Source organism: Sorghum bicolor, chromosome 1, assembly GCF_000003195.3.
Source record: "Sorghum bicolor cultivar BTx623 chromosome 1, Sorghum_bicolor_NCBIv3, whole genome shotgun sequence".
In the NCBI taxonomy this organism is placed as follows: domain Eukaryota; kingdom Viridiplantae; phylum Streptophyta; class Magnoliopsida; order Poales; family Poaceae; genus Sorghum; species Sorghum bicolor.
In genome coordinates, this window is record NC_012870.2 from 79,991,681 (window position 1) to 80,017,010 (window position 25,330).

At 43.0% G+C, this 25,330-nt stretch overlaps 4 protein-coding genes across 12 annotated transcripts; 2 read left to right on the forward strand and 2 right to left on the reverse strand.

Moving 5' to 3' along the window:
- LOC8059503 (peptidyl-prolyl cis-trans isomerase CYP28, chloroplastic) lies at window positions 158–9,650 on the reverse strand. Of its 3 annotated transcripts, none has more exons than XM_021451337.1 (4): window positions 9,343–9,650; window positions 2,993–2,997; window positions 2,140–2,908; window positions 158–671 (listed from the first exon to the last, which is right to left on the reverse strand). In XM_021451337.1, exons 1-4 carry the CDS (start codon window positions 9,623–9,625, stop codon window positions 460–462), a joined length of 1,269 nt encoding a protein of 422 aa, XP_021307012.1. In that variant the 5' UTR covers window positions 9,626–9,650; the 3' UTR covers window positions 158–459. The 3 variants fall into 3 exon arrangements, with proteins under 3 accessions (XP_021307012.1, XP_021307014.1, XP_021307013.1); XM_021451339.1 differs by lacking the exon at window positions 9,343–9,650 and adding an exon at window positions 3,867–4,006; XM_021451338.1 differs by lacking the exon at window positions 9,343–9,650 and adding an exon at window positions 3,867–4,006 and having other exon boundaries at window positions 2,140–2,997.
- On the forward strand, window positions 4,183–9,003 carry LOC8078021 (chloroplast envelope membrane protein). 3 transcript variants are annotated; one of them, XM_002465962.2, is made up of 9 exons: window positions 4,183–4,468; window positions 4,622–5,394; window positions 5,603–5,688; window positions 5,843–6,016; window positions 6,137–6,251; window positions 6,794–6,891; window positions 7,427–7,562; window positions 7,962–8,087; window positions 8,527–9,003. In XM_002465962.2, the coding sequence occupies exons 2-8, from the start codon at window positions 4,774–4,776 to the stop codon at window positions 8,028–8,030; spliced, it is 1,299 nt and encodes a 432-aa protein (XP_002466007.1). In that variant the 5' UTR covers window positions 4,183–4,468; window positions 4,622–4,773; the 3' UTR covers window positions 8,031–8,087; window positions 8,527–9,003. The 3 variants fall into 3 exon arrangements, with proteins under 3 accessions (XP_002466007.1, XP_021307007.1, XP_021307008.1); XM_021451332.1 differs by lacking the exon at window positions 4,183–4,468 and having other exon boundaries at window positions 4,617–5,394; XM_021451333.1 differs by lacking the exons at window positions 4,183–4,468; window positions 8,527–9,003 and adding an exon at window positions 8,176–8,346 and having other exon boundaries at window positions 4,617–5,394.
- Window positions 9,749–15,202, forward strand: LOC8059505 (chloroplast envelope membrane protein). Of its 4 annotated transcripts, none has more exons than XM_021451336.1 (9): window positions 9,749–9,891; window positions 10,119–10,766; window positions 11,095–11,180; window positions 11,335–11,508; window positions 11,669–11,783; window positions 12,321–12,418; window positions 13,127–13,262; window positions 13,645–13,757; window positions 15,020–15,202. In XM_021451336.1, exons 2-8 carry the CDS (start codon window positions 10,170–10,172, stop codon window positions 13,711–13,713), a joined length of 1,275 nt encoding a protein of 424 aa, XP_021307011.1. In that variant the 5' UTR covers window positions 9,749–9,891; window positions 10,119–10,169; the 3' UTR covers window positions 13,714–13,757; window positions 15,020–15,202. The 4 variants fall into 4 exon arrangements, with proteins under 4 accessions (XP_021307011.1, XP_021307009.1, XP_021307010.1 ...); XM_021451334.1 differs by lacking the exon at window positions 15,020–15,202 and adding an exon at window positions 14,152–14,690; XM_021451335.1 differs by lacking the exon at window positions 15,020–15,202 and adding an exon at window positions 14,158–14,690.
- On the reverse strand, window positions 15,418–20,582 carry LOC8059506 (4'-phosphopantetheinyl transferase HetI). 2 transcript variants are annotated; one of them, XM_002468623.2, is made up of 8 exons: window positions 20,164–20,582; window positions 18,802–18,977; window positions 17,720–17,784; window positions 17,532–17,633; window positions 17,266–17,421; window positions 16,831–16,929; window positions 15,967–16,096; window positions 15,418–15,890 (listed from the first exon to the last, which is right to left on the reverse strand). In XM_002468623.2, exons 1-8 carry the CDS (start codon window positions 20,289–20,291, stop codon window positions 15,784–15,786), a joined length of 963 nt encoding a protein of 320 aa, XP_002468668.1. In that variant the 5' UTR covers window positions 20,292–20,582; the 3' UTR covers window positions 15,418–15,783. The 2 variants fall into 2 exon arrangements, with proteins under 2 accessions (XP_002468668.1, XP_021307016.1); XM_021451341.1 differs by having other exon boundaries at window positions 17,720–17,778; window positions 20,164–20,577.

Genomic DNA, 25,330 nt, shown 5'->3' on the forward strand with positions numbered 1-25,330 from the left:
TATGGAGCGTCGCCCAGCATCCAAAGGGTGCTCCAATGCTAGAAAGGCAGCACATCTTTATTAGGTGGTTCTAATACAAATTCTTTACTATCTCCTTAATTAATGCAACGACGCGCAATTCTCCTGCATATCACAGAAACAATGTTGAAACCAGAAATGGTATCAGCGATAACAATGTTTTCCACATGGAAAAATTGTACAGTTGGCCATGACTCATCAGAGTTCCAAGGTTCTACAAGCTGCAGCTGATATATAGAAAGAGAATCGAGAAAGTATTCTAATACAGTCATTTTGTCAGCAATGGAACATGTACAAGTTAATAACAGAAGCTATATATACAGCTCATGGAACATGCATAAGTTTAATAACAGAATATATACACCTCATAGAGTACAGAGAGATGACCCGAGCAATAGAGACACAAAATTGGTTATGTGGATAATGTCATGACACTGCAAGTCATGGCAAGCTTGGAGGGGAAAGAGATTGTTTGGTCACTTTCAGTTCCCCGCAGTCGCTGATATATACAGTCTTAAGTGGGCGGTTCCACATTGCCCGAGCAGTTTGAGCCCTTTCATCTCCAATCAGCTGTGCGAAATCGTTGAAGAGGCGGATTCTTTCAGCTGGTTTGTAGGTAGGTATGGTTGCAATGCTGGTGATAACATCCATTCCTGGATAACAAATGGTGCAGGCATCACAACGCACACAAAAGCCAATCAGCCAAAGACATTTCAAGAGGTACACACAAATTCGTAAATATTGCAGACTCAAGAAACCAAAGGAAGATATTGTGATTCTCTATAGTGTGGTATAACATCTTGTGTAATCTATCAGCATGAGAAAAGACAGCACCTCAGACTCAGTTTCTTCCACGCTACTTTGAAGTAAAAATTTACTAGAGAAATTGGCACATATAATTTCCACTAGGATTGATACGCCAAAAAGGTATTTGCAATATTTTAAGGGAGTGGATCAAGATCTACAAATATCTTTACCATATCCATTAGCGAGTTTAATAACGAATAAGATGTCACTGCCATCTTTTTCCAGTTTTTCTCTTCTCCGTATATAGACGAACCTACTCTGCTATCCACGTGTGACAAATCTGCCGCTTGAGAACAAGTATAGGCATCATAATATCGGCTTTTAATGTGCATCTACATCATTATTTCCCAACCACATATCAGCGGAATAAGGAAATATAATACCCAGCATGGTCTCAGTGTTTTTAATAAAACCACTATTTGGAATTTGGGTTGACTTTTTGTTTGTTCTACCTAGTGTCATTAGCACTTGGAAAATGAGATCAGTGAATGCACAATAATATCCATATTGTTAGTTTGTTATTACTCATGCATAAAATATATTTGTGGCCACATAAATTGCTAATCATCAAGAACAACGATTTTGTTATTACTCATGAGAGAAAGGAAACCCTTGTGCTGAAAATTTCAAAAATTGGCACAAGTCATGTAAAACTGCAAACCAAACTGCACCTTCTATACACTAATGTTGCCATATAGGTTAAACAAAATATCTTTTTCTCGAACACGCAGGAGGTTAAACAAAATATCATTTGATAACAAAATGAACTCAGCTTCAATGTTTATGTTTTCTTCTGTTCGGACCACAAAAGTAACCATGAATGGAATAAGATAACTGTAATAATATAAGATTTCTTAAGATTTCCGTTTTGCACAAAGCCTGAAATTTGCACGTCACAAGGATATACACCTACTTTGATATGTTCATGTAAAGCTGCAAATTAAATTTGCACCTTCTATACTCAGATGTAGTCATAGCTTACTTGAACACAATGTGTAAGAGCTTAGCAAGCCTATGATACTAAAGAATTAACAAAGGACATCAAATATAACCCCCCATGAAAAATGAACTACTTTTCATGTTGTTTATGTTTTCTTCTGTTGCACCACAAAAATAACAGGCCTTTGGATGTGACCCTAAATTTTGCTGTCTTACCAACACTTTCACTCATATGTTAGTCATTCTATGAGTTTCCTCAACATTGTAATGTGTTTGGAAAATATTCAAGGGAAGAATACGAAAGTTCTTGAAAGACCATCGATTCAAAATATAATGTGATGTGAAAACAATGTTCTGAAGAAGAAAGTAACTCACCTTCCAATACAGTCCCAAAGACAATATTCTGGCCATCAAGCTCGGGACAGGGTCCTGGCCCTGTAGTAACCAAGAATTCAACATTGTGATAATTAGGGTTGAGCTTGATGTCATCATCATCATCATTCTGTCCAAGGCATAAGGAAAGCGTGCCAGGCCTTGTATGCCTTAATTCGAATGCTTTAGGGTTAACAGTCTCAGAATTCCTAACAAGGCCCGAGGGAGGCTCGACCTCACCCTTGTCACGCCGAGAACCTTGTCTGCCAGCAGCAAAAAACTGTCCTTGAAGGAGCTTGTGGACAAGAGTGCCCCTATATGCAGCTGCAGTACACGTAGCTTTGAAATTGGCAGTAGTAACGGGGAGAAGCCGACCATAGAGACCAAAGACAACACGACCAAGAGGCTCAGAATCAGGGCATGAGGAAAGCTCGGCTCCCAGAGGTCTGTCTGAGCGAAAGTAGCTTGGACAGACACTGAAGTCCATGAAGATGCGATCTGTAATCGTGGTGTCGATTGTGGAGGTGGATGGCGTGTTTGTGTCATCTACAGCAAGGGAGGAGGATGTGTGGAGGAGAAGAAATGAGGCAGGTAGGGAGAAGAGAGACCGTCTAAGAATTTTGGGTGACTGGGTGCATTTGTGGGTATTGTCATGGTTTGCTCTGGAGAGACGCAAAGAAGCATGGTGGTTGTTGGGGTGGTGGTGGAGACTAAGGTAGACAGGGTAAACCGTGGAGGATGCAGCTCTCATGCTTGAGGAAGGCAAAGCCATCTGATGAAAGTGAACTCTTCAGTTTTTGTCCTTCCAATAAAATTATGGTAGACAATCTAGTTGGAGTTGTGCTAATACCAGTACCTTTCCTGCAAATACAACCAAAGTGAGTAAGATGCAAAATTTCCTGAACTAGAATTCTAAAAGTTATTGTCACTATGCATGATTCTGAAATCTGAACATTAAAATTCTGCAACTTCAACTTCTTAAAAAATGGAAGTGTGGAACCTGCCCTTTAATAAACAAGGTAGGGAGGTGTAGAATGGGCAGTTCATCACATTAACTACCCTATAGCATCTGGAGACTACAGTATTCTTTGCACCTGTATATCAGATTCAAGCATAATTTGTCATCCCAAAGTTTGCCATGAAAGTTACAATGTATGAAATGCGACAATGACAAAGTTTGCGCTTCGCTGAATTTTGTCTTTATACATATAAAAAAAAACTAAAATTTGTCTATCGAGTATCGATACACTATGCACAGAGAATGACAGAAGTGGGCAAAGGCATCTGCCGTCAGTAATTGTTTGTTTTTTTAGAAGGATCAGTAATTGTCTGCTGTAAAGTCACTTTTGGCAGTCAGGACAGAAATGGAATCTAAAAGCTTGGACAACATAAAGTTCAGATCTTTGGCTCGCCAAGCCATCACAACCCTCCTCTTTACCCGGGTTTGGGACCAGCTATTTGCAGAGCATAAACAGCATGCTCCGCAATGCGAGTGAGTAGAGTAGGGAATGAGGAGCTCATATTTCAAAATTAAACAGGCCTGGGCACTCCAAATTGTCAGCTTTGCCATGGTTTATCGCAAGTCTCTAGTTATGATTCGTGTGAGCAAAATCGAGCACTTGTTCCAAATCTAAGGAGGCCGCTGGGTGTCCAGATCGAAGAACAGGAGGAATGCGGTGACAGAGACAGCAAACATGGGAAGGAGAGCAGCGATTTACAACGAGACATACCTGTGTTGCTCCTCCTCCTTGGTTCCTCGCAGGGTTAGGAGAGGAGAGGAGATTGGAGAGAGCGGGGAGAGGAGAGGAGAGGAGAGGAGAGAGGAGTCAGGAGAGTGTGGTGGGGAGAGAAGCTGGCGCGGCAGCCGTCGGATCTGGATCAGCTTTCGTCGCCATGTCCGCATCTCTACCTGGCGGTTAGTCGAAGCTTTATCCGGCAAAGGCCCACTGAATCCAAGCCAAGCCCCAGCAGAAGAAACCGTTATTAGAGTGGACCATGACTGGAGTAGGCCCTATCCATGAGGGTGGCTGGACGGTGTGCAGCGTCGTGGATATGACGCCGACCACTTCATCTCTCTACTTCTCTCTTCTCTTCTCGAGCCGTAGCTAGCTTAGCTGAAGGCTCAAGCCTCAAGCTTCCTGCCTCTGCCTGAATTGGGAACTCCCTCCTCTCATCTTCCTCCTCTCCTACCCACAATCAGAATTATCCCGAGTCACCGGTGAGCCCTCGTCGTCGCCGGAACACCGACGACTGGGCGAGTGCCGCCGCCGGCCTTTAATTTCTCCAGGTCTTTGCCGGCCGCCCTTCGGCAATTGCACCCACCAGCCTGCAGGTATGCACGCCCACCGATCGAGCGCCATCGTCGAACCTTAATCCAAGCTATATCTCGCCGTTCAATTACAAGCGTATATGTACATGCATGAATGACCAACTGAACTGACCGCGTGCTTTGATTTTGTTTGCAAAAATTATCTACATAGGATAGGCTCCGGCCGGCCGCCTCTCCCGGCCGGAATGCCGATGACATGATCCTCGTGGCCGCTCCAGCTGCTCCTCGTGCATCTGCCATCGTGTTCCTGTTCCAAGTACACCGCTGGGGCTAGGGAGCATATGGTCCCCGTTGCATGACCTTGGATCATGAGCTGTTCCGCGGCCGTCTCCAACGGCATTGCGCCGCGCTTCCTCATCTGCGCGCGCGGGGTGCTCGCTCTCGGTTCCCACAGCCACAGGAGTAGTAGTAGGAGGGCGAGGCGCAGGCACGCAGTGGTCTTCGCGAGGACGAGGCGGCAGCGACGGCGGCGGCCCAGCGAGTGGCAGCGGCCGTGGTGGAGGACCTTCTTTGCTGACTGGAACGAGGACGAGGAGAGCCTGGCCGGGCTCAGGGAGGACGACGAGCTGCTGGAGGCGATTGGGGCCAACCCGGAGCTGTCGGAGAACGAAAAGTTCCAGGAGTGGAGGAGGAAGGCCGAGGCCATTGTTGAGCTGCGCGAGGCCCAGCAGGATGCCATGAACGCCGAGGCGCGGTCGTGGGAGGATTGGACCAGTGGTGCCGTCTCCGGCGCCGGCGGCGCGTCGGGGAATGGAGGTGGAGGTGGGGACTGGGGCGGGGAGGAGAGCTTGTTGGACGAGATAACTGATGATCCTGCGGAGATCGTGTGGGATAAGGGCGTTATTGAGGCTTTCAGAGATACCGTTGATGAGGATTATGAGGACATGCTCTTCGAAGATCGAGTCTTTATGTATGCCTCCACAAACTCGGTGCGTTGCCTTCTTTTTTTACTACTTCTACTACTACCTTGTTTGTGTTATCAATCAATACTAGCATAATAAGTATACTACTGCCCACTGATAATGTAATCAAGACATGCCACTAGTTACTACTGCCCACTGATTAAGCATGCATCATATTGCTATACTAAGAACTTTGGAACTCTGAGCTGACAATAAAAAGCTTTGTACTGTACAGGCCAAGTTTCTAGCATTGTTGATTGTGGTTCCGTGGGTGATAGATTTTGCAGTCCATCACTATGTTATGATGCCCTTCTTAGACAGGTAATCCATCTCACCCATTCCGTATCATCCCTTCTTGCCAGTGAAGTACTGGGCTCTGATAAGTCATAAGGGTATCTCCTTTTGCTCCTGTCGTTACATAGAACCATGTATGCTAAATGCAGAATATATTACATGGAACACTACCTAATAACAGGTATGTCGAGAAGGTGCCACTTGCAGCTGAATTACTTGATGTAAGGCGCAGCCAGAAGCTGCACATGGTTAAAGACCTAAACATGGAAAAAGCAAGATACCGTCTTGAAGTAGAGATTGGCAAATCTCCTCCACTTTCTGATGAGGAGGTCTGGTTTGAGCTGCGGGAAAAAGCGTGAGAAAATGCTGAATACCATGCTTTCTTGCCAAGTCATTACTTTTTATAAATGCACCATCCATCAGAATCCTATTTGTTCTCTGGCAGTATGATCAATTTTCTTCTCTTCTTTATCAGGATAGAGTTGAGGGATGATTGGAGGCTAGAAAATCGAGAAGCTTTTGCAAATATATGGTCCGATATGGTTTATGGGATTGTTCTATTCCTTCTTCTCTGCTTCAACCAGAGCAAAGTAAGTATCTATCAGGAGATGGTTTCATTTTCATTTTCAATTGCATATCATAATCTATGTAGCACTCTTGCTATGCATGTGGGCACATAGTTTTCTCCTTATTCAAAATAGAGTTTAAATGATTAGGCAGATTCCTGTGCTATTAGACCCTACTAATCTCAAAGGAACGGTAGTTACTTTACACTTTTACCTTCAAATAACTGCAAAAATGTACTGACCACAATTTCACCTCATTTTTCTTCTGTACTTGGTGTACAGTGTACCCCACAATTCTAAGGTAGTGCTAATGTCATATCATTCCATGTGACAAATCTAACTCTATATTGGTGGTCAAAATTTTGAAAAGTTGACCCAAGGCATGTAGGATTGCACCTACTTTGGACCAAAGATGTGTCATCCAGTTAGCGTAACTGACAGACATCTTTCAGTAATAAAAATGTCTTGGCAATGTAAATTTGTCTGATGCCTTTTGTTTCTCCAAATGAATATATAGAGTTATGGAGTTATCATACATCTTACTTTTACTTCCTCCTCACATTCAGGTTGCGATGCTGAAGTTCACAGGATATAAGTTGCTAAATAACATTTCAGACACTGGGAAGGCCTTTCTTATTATTCTAATATCAGACATCCTTCTAGGGTATGTTGAATTTTCATTTTCTTAAATAGAAGATCTATGTATGCCTGTAGTTCAGGCCTGCATTCATTTATCCAGCATGCTCTTCTAAAGCGTCATTCATGACATTTTATCATCAGTACTCCTGGCACTAGAGTTGGAGCTTGACCAAACAAACGGGAGGGGCTAGTTTATGTAATTGAGCTCTAAACACTCATAAGCAGTACCAAAATTTAGTGTTTAGTCAATGGAGACTACGTTGGACAAGGGGGGCCAGGGCCCACCTCAGTCTCAACTAAGCTCTGCCCTGACTGGCACAGAATATACACATTCCTTGCATATAATGTGGCATGTCACATGTGCAAGTAGTTCAAAAACAGGGAAGTATTTAGGTTATGACTACTAGGCCAATTAAGTATAGTGTTAACGTGCTATACTTGTGCTTGAGATATCATCATCCATACTGATTCTAGTGCTAGATTGTTTTCCCTTTCATCCGAAGCTAAGCACTATATTTTTTTTATCCATTTTATAAAATCCACTAGCTGCATTTTTGCAGGTACCATTCAGAGTCAGGTTGGCATACAATGGTAGAAGTTGTTCTCGAGCATTACGGGCTTGAATCTGATGAAGCGGCGGTCACATTTTTTGTTTGTCTGGTTCCAGTTGCTTTGGATGTGTACATAAAGTTTTGGGTATGCCTTTTTTCATCTAATTAACAGGGATTAAAAAAATAGTTAACAGGGACAAAAAAATAGTTTAGTAGCATAGCTTTTTTAAGGAACCTCTTAATTTTGTAAGAAATTTTCTGTCCTACAGTCCTAGCGCACCATTTCTTATGTTCTCAATACACATTTTAGCAACTCCAGTACTACCATTTTAGTCACCTTTTTATAGAGGGGTAAGTTGCAACTTTCTTTTTTGTTGGAAACAAAATTCAGTTTTCTATTGACCGCTTGATTTTATTAGCTACAACTTTTATGGATGTAAAACATTGTTCGGTGTTCCTGGTATTATTAGTTTATATGAGTTTAGAAGTTCACATTGTAATCTGAATAAGATCAAGATACTTAGTTTATTTTTCTACGTTGCAGGTATACAAATACCTTCCAAGATTATCACCCAGTGTGGGCAACGTTCTGGATGAAATAAAGCGCCATTAGAGAAAAATTTTTAGTTTCCTTAATTGGGAAATCGCTTGGAAAATCGTGGCCTTCCAGGTATGTATTGGGCTCTGGATTCCTACTTGCTTTATTTTCAGTTTGAACAGTAAGTAGTGGAGAATCTATTCACTATTTTGTTGTTCAGGGAGAATAAAAGAAGAAATTTAGTCCTTGAACAATAGGGATGCACATTTCTGTGGTCATTGCCAGGTTCATTCTTTTGGCAAGAAAAACCAACAATGTTAATTGGAAAAGTGCAGTGTGAATTTTTTTTTCTCGAATGACACTGTAAAATATTACAAAACAGTTTTTTTTCCTGGTGTATTCAAGTTTTGTTTTTCTTGGGTTCTTGCTTGAGATTATGAATACATAAATAGTTCCCATCACTCTTAAGAATGAACATCTAACTGTCCCAACGCCAAAAACCATAAACTATCCTGACTTAATAATATGGTAATTTTTTGTGCTTAGGCTGTGAAACTATTACAATTTGCAGGTAGTCAATGGGTATATTGGCTTGGCATACTAAGTTTTCAAATCTGAAGGATGTCTTTGTATGAAAGACCTGCCTGGCCATCAATCAGAGTGTCCGGCTGGGTGTTCGGGAAGACTGGGAATCGGAGAAGTAACCTGAGCTAGTCCTTATATTCTAAAACAATGTCTTTGTGAAAGACTATGTTAGCCGGTTAGCAATATTCTCCGGTGAACACAATAGATACCCTACACGAAACTTGAGGCTTTTGGTCTGTCATATATCATTGACACGCATTTTTGCCTGAGAAATTCTTTTGCATGCTGGAGGTCTAGGGAGGTTGAAATCTGTCAGGTTATCGTTTCAGGATGTCCAGAGCTGGAAACTTGATATTTTAGAACTGAAACGTATGGGCATCTTGAAGGCATCAGACAAGGAGGCATAATGAGTTGCAGGGTTCAGGAACCGAAATATATATATGCAAGTTTTAAGCTTCATTGAGTCCTAAAGATCAATTGTAAAGTGTTTCAGTTTGGATCTTTGTCTTTCAACAAAGTAAGTTTTAACTTAACCAAGGTAGGATTTGTGTTGCAATAAAAGGAATAGGGGGAATACGCAAAAGAAAGGTTCCATGACCTGGAACCAAACTTCAGGCAAAAATCTCTCTTGTTTACAGGCCTTGAACTCATATTTCAAAGTCTCTAGTTATGATTTGTGTGTGAGTAAAATTGTTGCAACTCAAGAAGGCCGCTGGGCGTCCAGATGGAAGAAGAGAAGGAATGCGGTGAAAGAGACAGCAAAGAATTGGAAGCGGAAGCAGCAATTTACAACGAGACATACCTGTTTTCATCCTCCTCGGTTTCTTTCTCGCAAGGAGACACCGATTGCGATTGCGATTTGCGATTGCGAGCGGGGAGAGGAAGAAGAGAGGACGATCGAGGCAGTGTGTGTGTGTGTGTGGTGGTGAGAGATTCTGGCGCGCAGCCGTCGGATCAGGATCAGCTTGCGTCGTCGCCTCGCCATGTTGGCATCTACCTGGGCCTTTTTTTTTTTGACAACAACCTGGGCCTTTTAGTCGGGCTGCAAAGGCCCAGTGCCAGCCCATAATAGAAGAAGCCGCCATGAGGGTGGGTGGGCTGCTGATGGTGTGCCGCGGCGTCGTGGGGTGGATATGACGCCGACCGACCTCTCTTGTCTTGCTCTTCTTCCTCTCCTCATCAGCTGATCTCCACTCGAGCCGTAGCTAGCAGCTAGCTCAACTGACTGAATTCTCCTCTTCCTCTCCCTGCTCCTTCCTCCTCGTGAGTCACCGGCGATCCCTCGTCGCCGCGAGGACGGACATCAGTGCCGACGCCGGCCTTTCTCCAGGTCTTTGCACCCAACAGTCAGGTATGCCCCCGCCTCGCTTCGCTTCACATTTTGCCGCGCGAAAACCGAGCGCCCGGCCTCGTCCAACCCTAATAATCCAAGCTATCTCCATTCGGCTCTCGCCCAATTGCAACCTACAAGTGAAGTGTGTATCCGTACGTAGTACATGCGTGATGATACTCCGTACCAACTGACTGACTGACCGCGCGCTTTTAATTTGTTTGCGTTGCAAAAAATTATCTATATAGGGTCCCGGCTCCTCCCTTGCTTCCGATGTGCAGATTGCTACGGCGGCGAGTATGTTGCGATGGTATCTAGCTTCCAACGGCATTGCGCTGCGCTTCCCCATCGAGGGTGATGTCTGCGCGCGCGGGGTGCTCGCTCTCGGTTCCCACAGGAGTAGTAGGAGGACGAGACCGCGCAGGCACGCAGCGGTCTTCGCTAATAGGAGGCGGCGGCGGCGGCTAAGCAAGTGGCAGCGGCCGTGGTGGAAGACATTCTTTGCGGACTGGAACGACGACGAGGAGAGCCTGGCCGGATTCAGGGAGGACGACGAGCTGCTGGAGGAGATTGCCAGCGACCAGGAGCTGTCGGAGAATGAAAAGTTCGAGACGTGGAGGAGGAAGGCCGAGGCGATTGTTGAGCTGCGCGAGGCCCAGCAGGATGCGATGAATGCCGAGGAGCGGTTGTGGCAGGATTGGATCAGTGGTGGTGGCGGCGGCGGTGCTTCGGGGAGTGGAGGTGGGGAAGCCAGCTTGTCGGACCAGATAACTGATGATCCTGCCGAGATAGTGTGGGGTAAGGGCATTATTCAGGTTTTGAAAGATACCGTCGATGAGGATTATGAGGACATGCTGTTTGAAGATCGAGTGTTTATGTATGCCTCCACAAACTCGGTGCGTTCTTTTTTTTATTTTTTTACTACATTGTTTATGTTACCAAGTACTAGTATAATCTATAATATACTACTGCCCACTGATAATATAATCATGATCTTCTAGGGCGCTCGCCAAAAGCGCGTAGCGTAGTCTGTATGCTTAAACTCTTCTACCTTAATTATAATGATGTGTGAATCTTTTGTGTATTCAAGAAAAAAATTATAATCATGACATGCCACTAGTTACTACTGCTCTGATAAAAAAAATATATGTTATGAGCTTGGCTGCATGCCTGCGCCTTACATCGAGTTTTTGTTTGAACTGACAAAAAGACTGTACTGTACAGGCCAAATTTCTAGCATTGTTGATTGTGGTTCCGTTGGTGATAGATTTTCTAGTCCATGACTATGTTTTGATGCCCTTCTTAGAGAGGTAATTCATCTCATCCATTCTGTATAATCCCTTCTTATCAGTGAAGTACTGAGCTCTGATAAGTCATAAGAGTATCTCTTTTTGCTTCTGTCATTACGTGGAACCATGCATGCTAAATGCAGAATGTATTGCATGGAACATTACCTAATAACAGGTATGTCCAGAAGGTGCCACTTGCAGCTGAATTACTTGATGTAAGGCGCAACCAGAAGCTGCAGATCGTTAAAGACCTAAACATTGAAAAGGCAAGATACCGTCTTGAAGTAGAGATTGGCAAATCTCCTCCACTTTCTGATGAGGAGGTCTGGTATGAGCTGCGGGAAAAAGCGTGAGAAAATGCTGAATACCATGCTTTCTTGCCAAGTCATTACTTTTATAAATGCACCATCCATCAGAATCCTAGTTGTTCTCTGCCAGTATGAACATTATGTGTTGTCCCGTAAGTGCAGTCTGTTTGTTCTTGAGGATTTTCTTCTCTTCTTTATCAGAATAGAGTTGAGGGATGATTGGAGGCTAGAAAATCGAGCAGCTTTTGCAAATATATGGTCCGATATGGTTTCTGGGATGGTTCTATTCCTTCTAATGTGCTTCAACCAGAGCAAAGTAAGTATCTATCAGAAGATGGTTTCATTTTCAATTGCATATCATAATCCATGTAGCACTCTTGCTATGCATGTGGACACATGGTTTTCTCCTTATTCAAAATAGAGTTTAAATGATTAGACAGATTCCTGTGCTATTAGACCCTACTAATGTCAAAGGATCGGAGTGCTAGTTACTTTACACTTTTACCTTCAAATAACTGAAAAAATGTACTGACCACAATTTCACTTCATTTTTTTTCTGTGTTTGGTGTACCCTACAGTTCTAAGGTAGTGCTAATGTCATACCATTCCCATGTGACAAATCTAACTCTATATTGGTGGTTAAAATTTTGAAAAGTTGACATTCAAAATTTTTTTGAAAAGTTGACTGGAGGCTTGTAGTATAGCAACTACTTTGGACCAAAGCTGTGTCATCTTTCTGTAATAAAAATGTCTTGGCAATGTAAATTTGTCTGATGCCTTTAGTTTCTCCAGATGAATATATAGAGTTATGTTGTTATCATACATCTTACTTTTACTCCCTCCTGACATTCAGGTTGCGATGCTGAAGTTCACAGGATATAAGTTGCTCAATAGAATTTCAGACAGTGGGAAGGCCTTTCTTATTATTATAGTATCAGACATCCTTCTAGGGTAATTAATGTTATATGAATTTTCATTCTCTTAAATAGAATATCTATGTATGCCTATATGGTTTTGAGGCCTGCATTCATTTATCCAGCATGCTGTTGTAAAGTGTTATTCATGACATTTTATCATCAGTACTCCTGGCACTGGAGTTGTATCTTGACCAAACAAACGGGAGGGGTTAGTCTATGTAATTAAGCTCTAAACACTCATAAGCAGTACCAAAATTTAGTGTTTAGTCAATGGAGACTACGTTGGACAAGGGGGGCCATGGCCCACCTTAGTCTCAACTAAGCTCTGCCCCTGACTGGCATGCTAGGGCAAAATAACTATAGTGTTAATGTGCTATACTTGTGCTTGAGGTATCATCGTTCATACTTATTCTAGTGCTAGATTGTTTCTACTTTCATCAGAAGCTAAGCGCCTATGTTTTTTTTGGGGTGCCGGCGGGGGGGGGGGGGAGGGGTGGCAGCTAAGTTGCTCTGTACAAAAGCTGAACATCCATAAGACAGTTTAATGTCTCTCAGTCTTGTGTTCTTCCTTTGGGACACACATTGCTCCTTCAAGCAACTAAGAAATAGCCTTGATTTTTTCTTTTTTACTGCATTTTCTTGTATGACAACGTTTTATTTGTGCATCTTCTTTTGTTGTTTACTATAGTTTATAGACAATGATTTTATCCACTTTATAAATCCACTAACTGCATTTTTGCAGGTACCATTCAGAGTCAGGATGGCATACATTGGTACAAGTTATTCTCGAGCATTACGGGCTTGAAGCTGATGAAGCGGCAGTCACATTTTTTGTTTGTCTGTTTCCAGTTGCTTTGGATGTGTACATAAAGTTTTGGGTATGCCTTTTTCGTCTAATTAAGAGGGATAAAAAATAGTTTTCAAAAGTTTAAGGAGCATAGCTTTTCTTAAGGAACCTCTTATTTTGTAAGAAATTTTCTGTCCTATGGTTCTACCTCATCATTTTATTTAATGAACACATTTTAGCAATTCTAGTACTACCATTTTAGTCACATTTTTACCGAGAAGTAAGTTGCAACTTTCTTTTTAGTTGGAAACAAAATTCAATTTTATATTGACTGCTAGATTTTATTAGGTATAGCTTTTATGGATGTAAAACATTGTTCGGTGTTCCTGGTATCATTAGTATATATCAGTTTAGAAGTTCACATTGTAATCTGAATAAGATCAAGATACTTAGTTTATTTTTCTGTGTTGCAGGTATACAAATACCTTCCAAGATTATCGCCCAGTGTGGGCAACGTTCTGGATGAGATAAAACGCCATTAGAGATTTTTTTTAGTTTCCTTAATTGAGAGATTATCGCCTTCCAGGTATGTATTGGACTCTGGATTCGTACTTGCTTTATTTTCAGAGTTTGAACAGTAAGTAGTGGAGAATTTATTCACTATTTTGTTGTTCAGGGAGAATAAAACAAGAAATTTAGTCCTTGAATAATAGTGTATGTTAGGTCATTGCCAGGTTCATTCTTTTGGCAAGAAAAAACAACAATGGTAATTGGAAAATTGCAGTGTGAAATATTTTTTTTCTATACCAAACACATTTTTTCCTGGTGTACTTTGGATTCTTGCTTGAGATGATGAATACATAAATTGTTCCCGTCACTCTTAAGAATGAACATCTAACTCCCAACGACAAAAACCATAAACTATCCTGACTGGATAATTTGATAATTTTTTTGTGCTTAGGCTGAGAAACTAATTACAGTTGCAGGTAGTCAATGGGTATATTGTCTTGGCATATTAAGTTTTCAAATCTGAAGGATCTCTTCGTCTGAAAGGCCTTGCCTGGAATGCCTGCCTGGCCATCAATCAGAGTCTCTGGCTGTTCAGGGAGACTGGGAATTGGAGAAGTAACCTGAGCTGCTAGTCCTTATTCTAAAACCATGTCTTGTGAAAGACTGTATGTTAGCCGGTTAGCGATATTCTCCTGGTGAACACGATGATTCTGCACGATATATAGTATATATACCCTACAGGAAACTTCAGGCTCTTGGTCTGACATTTATCATTGGCAAGCATTTTTGCCTAGAAATTCTTTTGCATGTTGGAGGCCTTGAAACCTGTCAGGTTATCGTTTCAGGATGTCCAGAGCTGTCAGAACTGAAACGTACGACATCTTGAAGGTTTCATGAGTTGCAGGGTTCAGAAACCCGCAAGGTTTCATTATGTCCTAAAGTTCAATTGTAAATTGATTCGGTCTGAATCTTTATCTTTCGACAAAGTAAGTTTTAATTTAATAACTAAGATAGGCTTTATGTTCCAATAAAAGGAAGAATCTAAAAGGAATATGGTGGGGGAAAACACAAAAGAAAGGTTCCATGACTCGGAACCAAACATCAGGCAAAAAATCTCTCTTGTTTACGTGGTTTTGTTCGTCTACTTGTAAAATAAAAAATCGGATGGTTTTGTGCGAAATGAGATTTTTCTTCCGGTGTTCCAGTGGCCTGCTTCTTGTATGTATATATGATTGAGATTTTCTTTTGCTTTTGAGATTTGAACTGACGATTAGCTTGTTGTGATGAATTTGCTTTTCTATGTGATGAATTTGCTTTATCTTGTTGGTGACTCATCAGGCGGCGAGACGACATATATGGCTAGGCTCATCCACCGCCGCTCATCCCATCGTCATGTCATGTCTCCGCCGACGGCGCCATGCTCGAGCCCAACCCAAGCAAGCGAGCCTGCTGCTGCTGCTGTATATTCATCCCCTGTACTAATTAATAATTGTCGTATCGATCGGATGCTGCTGTTTTGCCTGGACAGAGCACGCGATCGAGTGCATGCATGTTTTGTCTGTGACTGTGATGCACTGCCGCGCGCACTGGTACGCGGTCCTTAGTATGCTCGATCCATCCAACGGACGGATCGGACGTCACGCCCATCACCGTCTTTGTAAAACACGAGACATTACATGCATGCCTGGGCTCATCATCTCATGGCCTGGCCGCCTGGCAACAAAATGAAGCAAGTGTAATAATAAGCTCTGTAATAAATAAATAAATAAAAAAAAAACAGCATACACATGCATGAAGTTTCTTTCGATGATCCGTCACATACACATCATGGACAAATCAGCCAAAAATACGTCTGAAATGGCAAAAAAGAAACCTGTTTATTCCTTTCGAAACAGTGTCGTGATAAGCTAATCTGAACATAAGAGTATATGCCATTGCATTTCCCAAGGCTTAATTAGAGCACAGTGTCAGTGGTCAGTTGATGAATATATGCTCCAAGAATGTTCAGTCTCCATGCATACTTTGTCCAAATATATTCGTTGCACCACAATGTGTCATCTGGTGAAATCATTAATAGACCAATAGCAGATCCTCTCACATACTCAACTGACAAGTTTTACAGCTTCTGTTCCCGAAACAAGTATATCTTCAACGAATGGAATGGTCTTCCATACTTTCAATCCTAGTGGCAGTCTGCCGTTTCCAGAATCTGCAACATGTAAACAGTATGTGAATGAAAGAACAGGATTACAGAGCAATTTGTGTGCAATATTCCAATTACAAACCTGAACTTGTTGAGTCATCCTCTGTACAGATTGCCATGTAATGAGAACTATTTAGCTCAGCAACTGCAAATTGCCAATTCTCGGACAGACAGTCACAGCTAGAGTCAGAATCATTGAATGCTTTTGGTGCCTGGAAACTCCAAAGGATTGAAGACAAATCAGAATTTTCCTTGCTTTCTTAGGCAACAAGACTTAATTAAGTTGCGTTTTTGGACCAGTTGAGCTTGTAAGTGTGGCTACATAAGAACACGATACTTTTGCTTCGAAAATTGTACAACACCAACCAAGAATCAGGAAAAAAGACAAGCACACACAAAGGATCCATAGATGAGGTTTTTCAGTGTGTTACCAAGAGTGAAAAAGAATCCATAGAAATTTGCAAGTACTTGGGGACCAGTCCACCAAAAATTATACTGATCAGTTCCATACATGCAAGTACTATAAGAATCCCCTTCAGGCCAAAGGTAAACAATATTGGTTTATACTAAATTTCTAATCCCTACCTACCTCACATGTTGGAAAATATAGAGCTGATCTTAGCAAACCCTTAAAACCTTGAGAACCCTGCCCCCCGCCCCCTGCCCACAGGCTCACACCCACACACACACCCCACCCCCTCTTCACAAACACATGACATTGTACCCATTGGGAGGTTGGCTGCTCATAACATTCGTTTCCCTTGTCTTAAATCCCCATGCTGACATGGTAGCACTATTCCTGAACGCCCACAAAAAAAATTGTTGTCTGGCTATTTTTGGCTGCGATAAGATTATGTCCAAATGCATAGCAAATATAACTTTGGAGAGTCCCCTTAGCACACATCAAAGATGACAAGCATGAGTGCAAAGAGGAAAAACAGCATACCACAGAAATTTTGATTCTGTTATTTGCTGCCAAGATGATCGAGAATTTGTTGAAAGGAGCGCCTGAAAACCCCCTTCCGAGAGCTTTTACATATGCTTCCTACAAAATTAAAGACACCAATGATACATGTAAGTAAAATTGTTATTTCAACTTGTAAGTCTCTGATTTAGGTAGGAACTGTTGACTAAGAAATCCAATGAGGATTTAAATGAATTAGATCAAAGGTGTATGACAAGGTGTGATCCTTCAAAAATAACTCATGAAATGCCCTTCCGTGCTACCCTCATGTCTCCTTGGTCCTAGTACGCTTTAAGTGGTAGGTGACTAGTTCAGTTAAGAATCTTAAACTTTGCATAAGAAAAGTACCACTGATCGGTGTTCTAAATAATCGTAATGCAAAAAACACATATCAATTGCTTAAGAAAGTTCACTAACTTTAAGAGTCCATAGTTTTATGAACTCCTTTTGCTGACCATCAGGATCTGGAATTTTAGCTAGATAATCAATTTCAGATGGGGTGAAATAACGGCGAGCAAGAGATAGAATATTCTTGGCTGTCTTTCGTTTCTTGTCTTCAACATCAATGCCAATCTGAGATAGACAAAAAAAACAGTAGTATTGATTGCATAACTTCCACAGCAACAGAAGTATGGACATTTCTGGTTCTATAATTTATGAGCCAATAATAAAAAGGAACATACAGGAGCATCCATGGTTATGCCACAGGCAATCAAAGAAGATGTGTGTGAAATATTGAAATGCAAAGGCCATTCCATCCTGCTGTCATCAGATTGCCACAGTATCTGTTTAAGCATGGCAACAAACAAAAGCAATTTGAGCTTAAAACTGCAGAAAAAGTGTACTGTAAACTTAGCTTCTAACCTCTTACCTCAGGTTTGCCAAACTTGTTTTTCTTAAACTCAAATGATCTTGGATCAACTTTACAATCTGTATCTAGTCTAGTCAAAAGAAATCAACAGCAACCACATCAGTAATCCTATAGTGATATACAACACTGTACAAAACAATAGTAACAACTAGCAAGACCATACTACTAAAGTCCCAAGCTCAAACACTGAGTGCATTTAAACTTCCATGAGGCGAGTTTAATGGCAGAATGGTAGTGCTCAATCCACTATCTTTAGGGCTGCTAATTTGATGCACTGCCTTCTTTTGTATTATTCTGGAAAGTTGGTACATGAATTAGAGAACCAATGAAATTTGCATTTGTCCCCACACACAGGAACATTGTCCAGATAATCCCCTAAGCTAATTTTGTGTTCAAGTGACCCTCCAGATATTTCAGTAGGTCAAACTCACCCCTTAATAAGATTTTTTTTTCTCCATGTACAAGTTGAGTTTTAAGTTTAAATTTTGTAGGCTGAAAGAGAACATCATAAGTTTTAAGTTTCGATTTTAAATTTAAATTTTTTGAACATAGGTTACTATGTTCTCTATCTCTACAAAATTTGAACTTAAAAGTCACCTTGTACATGGAGAAACAAGACATATGAATCTTATTAAGGGGTGGACTGAACCAACTGAAGTACCCAGATGGGTAAGTTGAACACAAAAATTACTTTAGGGGTTATCTGGATAACTTTCCTGTGCGGAGGGAGTAATTTGGACCTTTTCCTTTCAGGAATATGTATCAAGAGAATGAGAATATGATAGTACAACAAACACACACACGCACGCACACATCAAAGGACAGATAGTTTTCCATGTCATTATGAATAACAAGTTCACAACAGCATAGCCCAAGATTTACTGAACACTGGTGCCACCACCATGGGAAAAATTGTATATCCTTTTATCATAACTGATATACAGTAAATCTAGTAGTTTATTTAATACTTTAAGAAACCATGATAACAAAACTACATAGCAAACACTAAATGGTAATATCACACATGGAAATTTAAAACGAGATGCAACATTAAATTCAATAAGTGGTAGATTGTTTCATACATCTCGAGAGGGTGGTGCGCACCAGTGCACGGGACAGCACAGCACCTTTCTGCAACTTTTCCCCGTTCATTGACAAAGCAGTCTTCCTTTCAGAAGGGGAAAGGAGCTCCGTGTACATCTTCAGTAGGGAGGCATCATTCAACTCATCAGGCAAAAGATACCAAACATGCACCTCTCTGCGACAAATTGAGTCATAATTAGTGTACTCAGTGCCTTGATGCGCCACATCACAATTACAAGAAAAGGATAATTAACTGTTTTTAAGTGCAAAGCGCATGAATTATATTCTTGTAAATTCCAGTATTTAGTCCAACTCGGAGAAAAACTTCAGCCAATACCATCTCTAACTAATTTCTTGCGTTTATTTGTTTGTGCCAACAAATGTGTTGTTTTGGTATCATTTGATCTTGAAAAGGCAGGCGCTTTGTTTATCTTACAAGCACTAGTTAGCACCATAATTTGATGGAGAAATGTGCATAATCCAAGATGCAGAAGGTTCTAAGTTACAGGACCCTTATCATACATGATGTGTTGTTACTGTTAGTCATTAGCCACAGCATACTTAATTACTATGAATTATATCGGTTCCAGTTCTTTTTTCGTCCTGCTAGACATAATAAGACTATTGACTACGGGAGAGAGGGAGAGAGAGAGTTCTTTTTTTCGTCCTGCTAGACATAATAAGACTATTGACTACGGGAGAGAGAGAGAGAGAGAGAGAGAGAGAGAGAGCATAGCAAACGGTCAGGTGGAAAACATGAGATGGTTCTAGTCCATTAGTCCGAAAGCTGATTCGAAGGTAAAGACTAGAAAGAATTCTGAAGACTCAGCTTTAGTCATTTGGCATAATCAAAATTCCTCTTTTGTAACAATGCCAATTGTATACCGGCTTCCAAAGTTCCAAATGTCAATACTAGGAAGCAAAATATTCACATTCATCCTGGCAGCAAACTGCAGAAGCCAAACTGCTTGCACTGGCAAAAGGCAAAGGCGATAACAGCAAACCAAGGCAGATTCTGGGAGCTGGAAACAATCTCAGAATCCACTAGTGGCAACTGGCAACACTGAACCATCAAATAGTTGGTTCATCCCAAAATCAGACCAAAATGGACAGGGGTGGAACTTGTGGCCCATTTCGGACCAACGAGGAATTCCCCTACTCCGTGGATCATAGCACCTGTTGCAGCCTCTACGAAAGGTATAGGGCCTATCTGCCTGAATCCAGACCCCCAACAACCCCACGAGACATCTCAGCCTATTTCTACATTCCCATGCCTACCCCTGAACATCGAAACCGTTGCTGTGCCAAACAATCACAAGATGAGAAAAGCTACGGATGGATGGAAGAGTGTGGTCAGGTACCTTCGAGACTGGAGCGGCGGCGGCAGCGGGAGCGAAGCGAAGAGACGCCCGCCGGCGACCCCCGGCGTCCGGGGAGATTGCGGCGGCGGAGGGATCGGCATCGCGCGGCGGAGCAGGCGGTGCCGCATCCACGGGCCTAGTCCAGTTTATAGCGGGCGGCGGCCTGCGGGTGCTTGAGAGGAGGGAGGAGTGGAGTCGATACGAACGAGGCGCCGGTCGGCGAAACCGATGGGCTGCGGGCTGCCCCCGTCGATGGGGGGGGTCCAATCCCGGCTGCGTCCTTGTTCGCCCGTCGCCGTCGCCCGGAGTTTAACCAGACAGCACGGGCGCGGGCGGATCTGCGCGGCGCCGGCGCGACCTGGTGGATGCCGAGCCAAGCTGGCTCGGCTGTAAAAAGCTTCTTCTTTTTTTGAACTTGTAAAAAGCAAAAAATCAAGCTCGGCTTCGCTTGCACGTTGGCAATGTCATTTGCACGGTGGTTACTCCGTCCGCCACTTAGGATATTTCTGGACACAGAGAGAAGAAAGAGAAGAGAGAAAGAGGTTGTTATTTCAAAAAACAACCATCTCATAAGCTAAAATTTAGAGCCCCAACTCACAAACATTTCATTCTTCTATCCATAAATTAAAGACTCTGAAATGATTAAGATACCCAAGAGGGAGGATAAATTGGGTTTTTCTAAAGTAACATATAAGCCTCAATTCAACCCTTGTGCCTAAGTGTGTTAGAGCTACCGGATAAAAATTTTGTAACCTAGTTCCAATCCTATAAAGGATGATAGCAAGAGGAACGCGGCAATGTTTTGTCGAGGTATCGGAGAGTCGCCACTCTCCACTCGTTGGAGCACCCACGCAATAGGGTCTTGCTCCTCCTTGGACTGCGCAAGGACCAAGTGCTCTCTACAAGCTGATTCTTCGACATTCTGTCGCGGTGAATCGCCTACAACCGCTCACAAGCTTGACACGAGCCACCCACAAAAACTCCGGGCGGTCTTTGTGCATCCAATCACCACCGAACCGTCTAGATGATGGCGATCACCAAGAGTAACAAGCAAAGAACTCTTACTTAACCCAAACAAGACACCAGAGAGTGGTGGATGCACATTTAAACTCTTGGAACTCACTAGAGAAGGATTCACTCAAAAAATCACTCAATTTTCAATCCTCTCTAGACTTTTGTTTCTCTTTTGCACCACAAGGTGTTTCTTAGCTGAACAAATGGGCAAGAGACCTCTCATGGACAAGGTGGAGGAGTATAAATACTCCCCATCAAGTCCAAGGGTCGGCCACTCGAATTCAACAGAAAACGAGTGCACTAGACGCGCTTGATGTTGCACCGGACGCACTCCGCAGAGTGTCCGGTGCAACCTTAGCGACTAGTTGTACTTGCAAAACTTTCTCACACTGGAGCGTCCGGTGTCTCACTCAAGTCTTGTCCGGTGAGAAACTGGTTTTGCAACCCTCTCTGGGTAAGGGACCAGACGCACCCCATAGGGTCCGGTGCGTGCTTCCGGTGCCTAACCCTAGGCGCTCGGCGTGCTAGCTCAACTCCACCATACACCGGACACACCAACAGTAACACTATGGCGTCCGGTGCCAACGTCTGATGCTCCTTCTCCATCAAACCTTCGTCGAATTGCGAATTATCCAAAACAAAGTTTGATTCTCTCGATCTAAGGACTTTCTCAAAGCTGTCTAGTGCTAGGTTTACCAAGTGTGCACCACACCTAAACCTAAAGCCTTGTCTAGGTCAAGCTACCCGTTCGATGCCCCCCTTAATAGTATAGTTAAAGAAAAAAATAAAGTCCTAAACTACTCTAAGTGCCCTTCAACTCCAAATAGCACTTAGGCATAGTCTAGTCTTGACGATGTCCAACAATCCTTTAAAAATCGAGACAATTTCCACCATTAAGTCGGTATGAACGTCTTAGTCCATCGATCATCATTACCATGACCTAACTCAAATGATGTTGTTTATGTAAAACACACGTTAGTCATAGTAATCAATATTGTCATTAATCACCGAAACTTATTAGGGGCCTAGATGCTTTCACACTCTATAATTATTACTCCCTCCATCTCAAATTACAAGACATTTGATTTTTTACTTTAAGTTTGACTACTCATCTTAGACATAGTTAAATTGTAAATCATTTTTGAATAACATTTATTAATAAATAAGTCATGACAAAAGAAATGATATTTTATATATATTTTTTAAAAAATGACTGGTCAAAATTAGTATCGAAAAAAATCAAACGTCTTGTAATTTGAGGTAGATTGAGTACAAGATAATTAAAAAAACAATTTATTATATTTACTACCTCTTAAGTTGTCTTATAATTACGTGACTGTGGGGGTATAAACCCCTATACCCTCGTGGGCCTATATGGGCCGCACCGTCAGAGGTGGCTCGGCCCACAAGATGAAGACGTGCGGCGCACGACTGGTCGGCGTGCACCGCAAGGCTACAAGATATTGTACCAAATAGGATACTTTGCTTGTAACTCTGTCCCTTCAGGATATATAAGGAGGGGCAGGGGTCCCCTAGAGGATAGATCATACATCACATCATATTCTCTCAACACAAATCAATACACCAGACGCAGGACGTAGGTATTACGCCAACTCGGCGGCCGAACCTGGATAAAAAGCTTGTCCGTGCCTGCGTCACCATCGAGTTCGTAGTTTGCGCACCGTCTACCGATCATCTTGGGGTATGCACTTGAGCAGTACTTCGGAGCTTGCGTTTTTCCGCATGAGTTTTCCGTCGACCAGGATGTAGTTCTTTGATCGTCGGATGAGGCGCTCGTTCTCTGTTTTGTCCTGATAGCCTGTCCCGTCTGATATGTATTTGATGAACGGGGTACGCCAGTCATGCCGACCGGTTGTCGGAGTGGCGTCATCTATGAGCATGGCCTCGGTGGGTTGCTTGTCGACCAGGGGAGGGCTTACGCTTGGCTCATGGATGTCCTGGACAAAAATACCCCGCGGGATCTGGGCCCGAGATGAGCCTAACTTTGACAACACATCTGCTGCTTGGTTCTTATCCCGGACCACGTGGATGTACTCTATGCCATAGAAGTTAGTTTCCCATTTGCGAATTTCCTTGCAGTAAAGATCCATCTTTTCGTGGGTTGCGTCCCACTCCTTGTTGAGCTGGTTGATGACCAAAGCGGAGTCGCCGTAGACATAGAGGCGCTTGACCCCCAGTTCAACGGCTAGTCGTATGCCGTGTAAGCATGCTTCGTATTCGGCGACGTTGTTTGACGCCGGGAAAAGGATCCTAAGGACGTAGCGGAGTTTGTCCTTGTTGGGTGATACGAACAGTATCCCAGCGCCTGCACCGTTGATGTTCAAGGAACCATCAAAGAACATTGACCAGTGGTCTGAGACATCGGGAACGGAAGGCTCGTTGAGATCCGTCCATTCGGCAATGAAATCGACCAGGGCTTGGGACTTGACAGTTGTGCGACTCTGGAACTCCAGGGAAAATGGACATAATTCCATTGCCCATTTCACGATTCTGCCATTGGCGTCTTTATTGCGCAGGATGTCCCCGAGAGGGAAGCTGGTTGTCACCAGGACTCGATGGCCGTCGAAGTAGTGCTTCAGTTTTCTTGACGTTATCAGGATGGCGTATATAAGCTTTTGTATTTGTGGGTACCTGGCCTTGGATTCGTTTAAAACTTCGCTTATGAAGTAAACATGTCTCTGGACCTTGAAGACGTGACCTGGTTCATCTCGCTCGACCACTATTGCCGTGGAAACAACCTTGTCGGTTGCAGCAATGTAAAGGAGCAGGTCTTCATTGGGCTGAGGCGCTGTGAGGACAGGCGGTGAAGTGAGGAAGGTCTTGAGCTGAGTGAACGCAGCGTCGGCTTCTTCGGTCCAGGAGAACTTTTCTGACGCTTTTAATAGTTTGAAGAAAGGGAGGCCTTTTTCTCCCAGCCTTGAGATGAAACGACTGAGGGCGGCCATGCATCCGGTTAGCTTCTGAATATCCTTGACGTTCTTCGGTGGTCGCATGTCGAGTACGGCTTTGACTTTTGAAGGGTTTGGTCGTATGCCGTCGCAACTGACGACGTTGCCGAGCAGTAGACCGGAGGGAACGCCGAAAATGCATTTCTTGGGGTTAAGCTTCCACTTGTACCTGTTGAGTGCCTTGAAGGTCCGGTCTAAGTTGTCGATTAAGGTGCTCGCATCCCTTGTTTTTACGACCACGTCGTCCACATAGGCCTCGACAAGGTCATCGCGAATCTCGTCGTGGAGGCATTGCTGGATGGCCCTTTGATAAGTGGCCCCGGCGTTTTTAAGTCCGAAAGACATGGTAGTGTAACAGTATGCGCCGAAGGGTGTGATGAAGGATGTTTTGATCTGATCTTCTTCCTTTAACGAGATCTGGTGATAACCAGAGTAGCAATCTAGAAAGGAGAGGAGTTCGCATCCTGCCGTTGAGTCGACCACCTCGTCGATGCGAGGAAGACCAAAAGGATCTTTAGGACAGTGTTTGTTGAGATCGGTGTAATCAACGCACATTCTCCATTCATTATTCTTTTTCCTTGCATCTCCGTTTCAGAATTTCTTTGAGGATTTTTCTTTTGACCCTGGCACCACGTGCCTACGTCACCTACTACCAGGCTCGGGGACTAAGTGGGCACACTTCACCTTGCGGTGAATATGCTTGCTTTTTGAAAGACTATACTTTTCAGAAAAGTAAAGTGGGCACACTTCACCAGGAAAGAAATCTTTTTTGATTAAGAGCACCATGCATTCTTCGAACAACCTGCTTCTTTGATGTCAATGTTGATCAACTGTCTTTTGAGTTGGTCAAAATACCGTTGCAACTGTTTGGGCGACTTTCCTGCTTATTGAAGACGTCAAGCCTCACTAATCGAAGAAGCTCAAGACGGCGTGTTACATCACAATACATGGTGCTCGGGGACTAGCTGTGGGGGTATAAACCCCTATACCCTCGTGGGCCTATATGGGCCGCACCGTCAGAGGTGGCTCGGCCCACAAGATGAAGACGTGCGGCGCACGACTGGTCGGCGTGCACCGCAAGGCTACAAGATATTGTACCAAATAGGATACTTTGCTTGTAACTCTGTCCCTTCAGGATATATAAGGAGGGGCAGGGGTCCCCTAGAGGATAGATCATACATCAT